This window comes from Hipposideros armiger, unplaced genomic scaffold (genome assembly GCF_001890085.2).
Source record: "Hipposideros armiger isolate ML-2016 unplaced genomic scaffold, ASM189008v1 scaffold_725, whole genome shotgun sequence".
NCBI classification, from domain to species: domain Eukaryota; kingdom Metazoa; phylum Chordata; class Mammalia; order Chiroptera; family Hipposideridae; genus Hipposideros; species Hipposideros armiger.
In genome coordinates this window covers 632,913-641,985 of record NW_017732075.1, presented here as the reverse complement: position 1 = coordinate 641,985, position 9,073 = coordinate 632,913, and the positions used below count along the sequence as shown (strand labels likewise).

Sequence of the window (9,073 nt, the reverse complement as noted above, 5' to 3'; positions counted from 1 at the left end):
ACCAGCATACAGTAGGTAATCAAGAATGCTTGTTGTACAACTTAAGAGGTAAATAATGCCAAATATTGTCATTGTCCATCACCTCTCCCCCTGCTATTGGCACATCTATTTCCATGCCTCCTATCCATTATTGGGATCTTTGAACTAAGCCAAAATTTTATACAGTGGTTCAGAAAGTTTATTGCTCTTGACTTAAATATGATGGCTCTTCTCTGAGAGTTGTGGCTCACAGGACCTCTTGGTCCTATCCATCTTGATGCTGGAGCTGTGTGCACTTTGCTGGCTTATAGATTATGTCCCCACTCCTGCTCTTTGCTCTTTGACAGATCCAGAAAAGGGGAAATCCTTTGTCTATCAAATCAGGGTCAGCCTTAGCTGGCCACACCTTCTGCCAGTTGCTGCCACTTGGGTGTTCCCTGGTGGCTTCTTCTTGCATAGCTCCACTCAAGGTGTAAAATTCACCATGCGAGTTGCCAAAAAGTTGGATGGAATAGAGAACCTTCCATGGGAGAGCTCTCAATGTAGTGGAAAGCTAGACATGGAAAGAAAAAGTAATAAACAACAACAAAAAATTTAATTACCATCTAGACCTTGTAGCCAGTGAGTCTGCTTGTTTTACCATGACTTGGCCCAGAGAACAGGTAAGACAGTAAAAGAAAGAATGCATATATACAAGAGTTACATATCATTAAAAGTCAGGTGCTGGTGGATGAGGAGCACTGCCATTCTCACTGAACAAAAATGGTGGAGTTGGAAAAGGTGGCAGGGTGTGCTGGCTGGATCAGCTCATCCAGGGCCTGGTAGGTTCCCACCACAAAGCCCACGAAGCCCAGGATGCTGATCAGGGCGTCCTTGGCGATGGTGAGGGGGCTCATGCCTTCTGAGTAGTAGGTGGTGATCTCCAGGAGGGGCGGGATGATGAGAGCCAGGGCACTGCTGCTTATGGAGCCCACCAGGGAGAGGACCAGGTCCAGGCGGGGGACGAGGATGGCCAAGATGCCTGTGGGAGATGACATGGGATAGATCAGGGGTCAGCAAACTGCAGCTTGCGGGCCACATGCGGCCTTTGGGTACGTACATGTGGCTCTGAAGTAAAACTGAAAATGGAAATAAAACTATCATAGTTTCACTTATAAAATTTTTAAAAGGTATTATTCAGGGCTGCCCGAGTGGCTCAGCTGGTTAAGAGCTCGCTTGGGAGCACCAGCTCTGAGCAGCAAGGCTGCGGTTCGGATCCCACATTGAGGGCCAGTGACGTTTGCCCTCTACAGCTAAGATGATGACCAACAGCTCGACCTGGAGATGGGCTACTGTGAGTCGCCGGCGACGGCGTAAGCTGCAGTGGGGCTACAGTGGGGTGCCGTGAGCTACGTGAGTGGCCGGCAGCCAGCATGAGCGGCCAGGAGCTGCTGTGAGCGGCTGACCAATGACCGGCAACTGATTGCCTCATCCAGGAAGAGTACAATGATCATACCAACATGGGCCAGTGAAGTGACGTCCTCCACAACTAGACTGAAGAACAAAACAGCAATTTGTCTGTCTGTTCCCCTTTCCTGATTCCCCAACGCTGTTCCCCTCCCCCCAATTCCCCAATAAAAATCTTAAAAAGGAAAAAAAGGTATTATTCACATAATGGTGATTTCATTTGTTTTATGGCTCTCAAATAATTTTTGAATTGTTGTGAGGGACAGGATTGGCTCTTCCGTCTCAAAAGTTTGCCAACCCCTGGGATAGATTATCCCAGGCTTAGCTAAGCTTTTAAAGTTTGTTTTTAAAACTCTTTTCTTAAAACATAAACCAGTTTTTTCTCATACATTCAGTTACATAAAGGAAAAGTCGAAAGTCCTGTAATATCGCCCATCATATTCACTAGAGGTTACACATTAAAAATTTGGTATGTCTCCTTTCAATCATTTTAAATATACATACATTCATATTGTTGGGAGGAAAAACTTTCCCTCTATCCACTCAGGTTCAGCGATGGGGGCCTACAAATTTAACTGACAGTAGACAGAATAACAGGATAAAATACAAAAGTTTATTTAGGGCTAGAGGAGCCTTTAGATGAATTGGCCCCTAAAACAGCCAAAGATAGGGGTTCATATTCCCATTTCTTTGGGGAAAGGGAGGGGGCAGAGCTTCAACACAAGAAAACTGGAAGGTATGAGAGATGAAGTTTATTGAAGTAATTACTCAGATTGTGATGATGGTTAGTCTCCTTTTTGGCTGAAACTCTCCCAGAGAGGGGATTTGTGTGTTGTACTTTTCAGAAGGCCCTGCTTAATTCAGCAAAGGAAGTTTAGATAAAACTTTTTTCCCCCCTCTGTGGCTGCTGTTTGTTCAAATATTTTTAGCTTAAAATAATTTTTATGCCACTAAGGTGCATTTTTGAATCCCTACATATTCACGTTTAAACTCTTAATAAATAACACTAAATAACAGTGCTAGGAACTGTCCCAGATGTTTGGGACATAGCAATGTACAAAACAGACAAAACAAAAACAAAAACAGCCCTGCGTTCATAGAGCTAACATTTTATAATAATAACTAACACGACTAAAAACATCTCTTACAAACAATGAGAATGTAAAATTATTTCTAGGAGAAAGGGGTCTTCAGTTAGAACAAGATTGCAGGGTCTCTTTCTAGGGGTCTTCTCCAGGTTTTACATACATGTCAGAAAACACCTAACAAAGAAACACTAAAAGCTTTTGAAATTCTATTTTTTTTTTTTAGTAGGATATTTTACAGGCCTGGACTTTTACATTTTTAAAACTTTACTTGATGGAAATTTTTCACCAAGAAGGCCCCGAAGTCTCCTTCAGGCTTCCTGTGGAGGAAAAGTGTGGCTGAAAACAGGTCTCGAAGGCAGGATTCTGGTTCCTCCTCGTGTGGCCTGCCCCTTTCTCAGCCTGTTTCCTCCTCTACAAAACGGGCATAAATGATATCTACCCTTTTAGATATTAGGGTTCGTACTGCAAATGGTATTAAAGTTTTAAACAACTTAACTGATGTAAAGCACTCAGAAAAGCCATTTACTCCTATATACTGACTGGGGCAATGCAGGCACAAGTCCTAGTTTTCAGGCTTCAGCAGGTGTTATCTTCATATTTAGGACAAATTCTTTCATCTCTCTGGTATCTCTAAGATTCTGAATGGTGGTGTTCCTGCCTGCTTGGGTAAGCTGGAAACAGCTCACTTCCAAGGAAGAAAATCAGTGTCCATTGACTTATATGGGCTGGTTTAGTACAGCAAGAAGCAAGAGGGAGATTCTTAGAATCACAGCGAAAAGGAGCCTTAGGGTCAGCTGGGCCATGTCACACTCAATGCAGCCATCTTTACCATCTGCTCTGCCCCTGCTAAAATCCTTGCAGAAATGAGGCACCTGGGATCATGGGGCCTGGAGCACCGGGAGGGCTGCCAGGGGTGGGTGGGTCCAGCTGAAGCCAAACAGTGAGCAGGGCATGTCCTGGGGTAAGTCCCTTTGAGTGCTGCCAAGGGGGAATATGATCCCGGGCTTGTCACAGCCCCCCGCCCCCCCCAAAATAATAACACTAGAAATTTAGATTTGTATGTGAGATCTCCCACATTTTTAATGTTGGTTCACATTTATGCAACATTGTGAGGGTCAAACAACACACCTCTGCTGCCAGGTGAGACTCAATGGCCTCCATTTTCAACCTCTGTCCTGGAGGGGAAGGGGGCTGGCTCTGGGCTCTGCGGATTTGGATTCACATCCCGCCTCTGGTACTCCTTGGCCAATTACCTATCATCCCTTCCTTCCATTTTCTCATTTGTAAAGTAGGGTTTGTCACAGTCCTACTTTGTAAGAGTTCCTGCAGGACTGAATACAATTCTATGAAGTATGGACAGAAAAGCTTAGCACAGTGGATGGCACACAGTAGGTGTTTATCAGTTCTTACTATGATTGTTGTTTGATAAGCCGTGTCACTCCCTCAGGCTGGACAGCAGTAAATCTAATCAGGTAGATGTAAGAATCACCCTGAGGTTTACATGAATTACTCCTTGCAAAGCCTTTTCCAGTTCCTGAAATACAGTCAGTGCTCTGTCAGTGCTGGTCATCCTGACTCTCCCTTATCATCTGGCTGATTTCTGAGAGCCCTCAGGAAAAGAGCAACGTTTCACTCTGAATTTTACTCACATGTCAGGCAGACCATGGTGATGCGGATAGACAAGTCCAGAAGCAGCGCCCAGCGCTTTGACACCTGGGAGATGGCTAAGGGGATGATGATTTCTGCAGGGACATAGAATTGCAGGGCGTAGGTGCCCAGGATGCCAGCGATGTACAGGAGCTTGACCGACTGGTACAGCCTGCAGGACACACCAGAGAGAGGCTTTCTAAGGCCACCGGGCAATGACATCCTACCTCCTCAGAACATTAACCTCTGACCTGTCTGAAAATGATGGGGAGGGGACGTCTAAGGGCCAAGAGGGAGTCACAGCAGAGCACGCAGTGAAAATAGACCGAAGCACCACGGATTCGAATGGCAACATGCTCAATAAAAAGAATCTTGAACGTGGGTCTATATCACACCTTCACAAACCACTGTCACTTGATGCTGTTTTAGATTTTAGGAAACAGGCACAGTCTGTGTACCTTGCCCAGTGAGAGACAAGTGCTAAGTGATGAAAACCAAAACCCTGGGTCTAAAAGGCTCTGGTCCCTGTGATCTCTGTCAGTCCTTAGGAATTCCCTGGATCTCCCAAAGCTCTGGGCACATACAGGTCCTCAACAAATGCTTCTATGTGAGAACTGCAGAATCCCAAAATTCTTAGGGGAAGAGGAAGTCTACAAATAGGGTTGTGGGGGCTCTGGGGGTAAAAGGAGAGTCAGGGTTACTTGCAGGCCTTGGACTCGAGGCAGAGAGATGGTGTGACAGGGACGTTGAGTTTTATCGAAGTCTTCTTTCAACGATGGATATGTGACATTTTTCCTTTAGTCCACTAATGTGGTAGATGCATTTTCCATGTTTAATAAACCTGTGCATGTGTGTGTGTGCGCGTGTGCGTGTGTGTGTGTGTGCGTGCGCGCGCGCGCGTGCAACTGTGTCTGTGTTTAGGCCATTCCTTAAAACAACTAACTCCCACATTTCTGTTTCTTGCTTACACTAGTCCTGATGCCTGGAACGCTACTTTAGTCCATTTCCATCTATCCAAGCACACCAATTTCTTGACATTCCCATCTTTAGAGCAGGTACTACATGCCAGATGCTTTTAGACACGCCCAACTCAATCCTCATGAGAATTCTGCTTTATAGGTGAAGAAACTGAGGGTCAGAGAGGTGAATAAATCATGCATGACCCTAAACTTGGAGGCTGTGGACTGGGGCCTGGACCCGGGAGTGCCAGAGCTGTCCTCGTTTGGACAGACTTGTCTCGTTAGACAACAAGATTCTCTGTCATCCCATTCCAGTGTACTTTCTTTCCTTGGAAGTCCCCAAGGTCTCTTTGTTCCTCTAGAGGCGTCTTTATCTGTTCTGTGTTATATTTGTGTACATACACGCTCTCTCCCTCCCCCATTCCCACTGGGTGATGAGCTGAGGAAGGTGGTGAAGCTCAAGTTCATAGTCTACTGACATTAGCACCCTCCACACCCTCATGTGTCCAGACTCACATCTGCATATAATTAGCATGCAGTAAATGCTTGATGAGTGACATTGATCAACTTGGGAAAGAAGCCCCATATAAGGCAAATTAAGCCTCCACGTGACCCTTAAAAAGGCAGGCATCCTGTAACTAACGACGTGCCCCCGAGTGGGAGAAAATGCTGCACAAGGCAATATGGGTTCATGTGTTTATTTAAATATAGCACTGAAGTCTGGCTCAGCTAACTGTTCACAAACTGAGTGCATCTGAAAAAAACGTTTTTACAGTGGTCTTCCCAAATTGGTTCTTGTTTTACTACTTTTTCATCCTAGCTACTCTGACATGGGGATGTGCACCACTGGCTGTGGCAAGTAGGATTTGGTAACACAGCCTTTGTAAATATACAAAATATCCTCTCTCTGCCTCTTGCCCTCCCCCAGACACCTTCCCTCTCTCCTTAGGTGACCAAGGACTCTCATTTCTTCCCTCTCTTCCTACATCTTGTCCTTTATGCTGAGCTCACAAGGCCTCGCTCAACATGGCAGGCTGTGGTTGAAGGACAGGCTCCCTGGGCAGATGACACAGAGCCCAAGGTTCTAGCAACAGCTCTACTCTTCCCTGGGGAAGCCCCCTAGACTTCAGTTTGCCATCTGTAGAAGGGAGGAGGAAGTGACCCGCATGTTCCCACCTGGCCCTGAGTTCCTACCCGCTAGGGGCCCATAAAGTTACCAGCAGTTGGGCAGGTTAAGGGTTATGCTGGCCTTGATGTCGTTTTCAAACCGCAGGTAGCCAAGAACCCCGATGGCAATGTAAAGGGCAGTGATGATGGACATTCCCAAAGACAGGATGGCTGGGAAGCGGCGCGTATCCGTCATCTTGTTTTCCAGGGGCAGAACCTACAGAAATATCACAGTGTGAGAAGACAGGAGGAGAAAGAGGGATGTGACTAGAAAGAAGAAAGGCGTGCCATTTCTGGGTATCTACCCAAAAGAACTGGAAGTAGGAACTTGAACTGATATTTGCACGCCCATGTCCATAGCAGCAAGACTCACAGTAGCCAAAAGGTGGAAGCAACACAGGTGTCTGTGGATAGATGAATGGATAAACAAAATGTGGTATATATACACAATGGAATATTCAGCCTTAAAAAGGAAGGAAATTCTGACACATACGACAACAGGGATGAACCTTGAGGTCATAACGCGAAGTGAAATAAGCCAGTCACAAAAAGACAAATACTGCATGATTCCATTTACATCAGGTACCTGGAGTAGTCACATTCCTAGAGTCAAAAAGTAGAATGATGGTTTCCAGGGACTGGGGAGGAGGGGAATGAGGAGTAACTGTTTAATGGGCACAGAGTTTCACTTTTGTGAGATGAAAGGAATTCTGGACATGGATGGCGGTGATGGCAGCACAATAATGGGAATGTACATCATGTCACTGAACTGTACACTTAAAATTGGCTAAGATGGTATATTTTGTTAGGTACACTTTACCAGAATTAAAGAAAAAAAAAAAGGAAGAAAGGAAAGAGATCCTGGAGTCACAAGATGAACCTTGGCCCATTCAGAGCAGGAAGGGCCCCTCAGGTTGTCCAGACCAAGGAGATCAGCTCCGTGGGGCAGCCGGAGCTGGCCAGAGTACTCTTTTCCAGAGTCTCATAAACTAATATTAAAAATGTATAGGATACAGTCTAATTACTCAATGTACAAAGAACCAAGAAAATCTCAACAAGTCTCAAGAGAAGACAACAGATGCCAACCCTAAGATGACTCAAATGTTGGAACCATCAAAGACTTTAAAGCAGCTATTATAACCATCCTCCATGAAGTAAGGGAGAACATTATTGAAATAAGTGGAGAAATATAAATTCTCAGCAAAGAAGTAGAAGTAAAATAAAAGAACCAGATGAAAATTTTAGAACTGAAAACCCTCACTTGAAAGGCCCAATTTAGATGACAGACCACAGAGTCAATGATCTTGAAAATAGACCAACAGGAAGTATTGCATCTGAACATAAAAGGAGAAAAAATATTTTAAAAAATGAATAGAGCCTCAGAAACCTGTGGGACACGTATCAAAAGCTCTAACGTTCATGTGATTGGAGTTCCGTAAGGAGAAGAGAAAGAGATCGGTGCAGAAAATTTTTTTTGAGAAAAGAGTGGTTGAAAACGTCCCAAATTAGGTAAAGACACACATTTACACATTCAAGAAATATGTGAATTTCAAACAGAAGAAACTCAAAACTATATCAAATATATGATATAACTATTTTAATATAACTGCTGAAAACCAAAGATTACAAAAAAAAAAAAAGAAGAATCTTGAAAGTACCCAGATAAAAAGAACATATTACATATAGGGGAACAATGATTCAAATAATTGCAGTTTTCTCATCAGAACCATCGAGGGCAAAAGGAAGGGAAACCATATTTTCAAAGTGCCCAAATCAAAACAAAGCAAAACTGTCAACGTAAACTTCTATACTGTGAAAAAAAAATCCTTCAGGAATAAAAACATTCTAAGGTGAAGAGAATGAAGGGAATTTGTCACCAGCCGAAAAAAAAATGCTAATGTAGGTTCTTCATGCTGAAGGGAAACAATACAAGAAGGGGACTTGTGAACTCAAGAATAAAGAGCAACAGAAATGGTTAATTATCATGACAGATATAAAGACTATTTTTCTCCTGGTAAGTTTGTTATAAGTAAGTAAGGACTATGTATGACTGTTGAAAGCAAAAATTATAACATCGTCTAATTGTGTTTTAATGTATTGAGATGTAATACATGTGGGCAATACAATATAATGGGGGAAAGTAAAAGAACCTATATGACTGTAAGATTTCTACATGTGTATAAGAAATGATAAAATGTTAACTCTAAACTGTGCAAAGTTATATATGTATATTATTGTCCTCAAGGCAACCGTTAATATATTATAGACAGAGGTATACTAGTCAAAATTCCAATAGGGAGATTCAAGTGGAATACTAGAAAGTATTTAAATAATCCAAAAGAAGATAAAAAAGGGACACCAAGGGAAAGCACAGGAAGGGTAAAACAGAAAACAAATAAAACACAGACCTAATAACCATAATAATTATGTTACCTGCAAATGGTCTAACCACACCAATTAAAAGACAAAGATGGTCAGATTGGATTAAAAAACAAGACTCAATGATATTCTGCCTGGGATCTAGCAAACCTACTCCTAGAGACATAAAAACTTACGTTCACACAAATGCTTATAGCAGCATTAATCATAATTGTCAAAGACTAGAAGCAACCTAAATGTCCTTAGGTAGGTGAATTGATAAACAAATTATGACTTTGCCCCTACAGCGGATGCTCAGAGATAGGAAGCAATGAGCTACTGGTGCATGCAGCAGATGGGTCTTAAATGCGGCTCAGTGAAAGAAGCCAGTGTCAGAAGGTCACTTACTGTATGATCCCCTGTATATGA

General features: G+C 43.2%; 1 protein-coding gene across 6 annotated transcripts in view; it reads right to left on the bottom strand.

Moving 5' to 3' along the window:
* Positions 1-552: 552 nt before the first annotated feature.
* The window catches only part of SLC36A2 (solute carrier family 36 member 2), a 34,843-nt gene continuing 26,322 nt past the window's right edge, over positions 553-9,073 (bottom strand). For all 6 annotated transcript variants that reach the window (XM_019627255.1, XM_019627259.1, XM_019627257.1 and 3 more), the window contains 3 exons: positions 6,337-6,503; positions 4,163-4,332; positions 553-1,000 (listed from right to left, as the gene is read on the bottom strand). In XM_019627255.1, the coding sequence (XP_019482800.1) occupies positions 729-1,000; positions 4,163-4,332; positions 6,337-6,503 (609 nt within the window). In that variant the 3' untranslated portion in view covers positions 553-728. The remainder of the gene's footprint in view (positions 1,001-4,162; positions 4,333-6,336; positions 6,504-9,073) is intronic.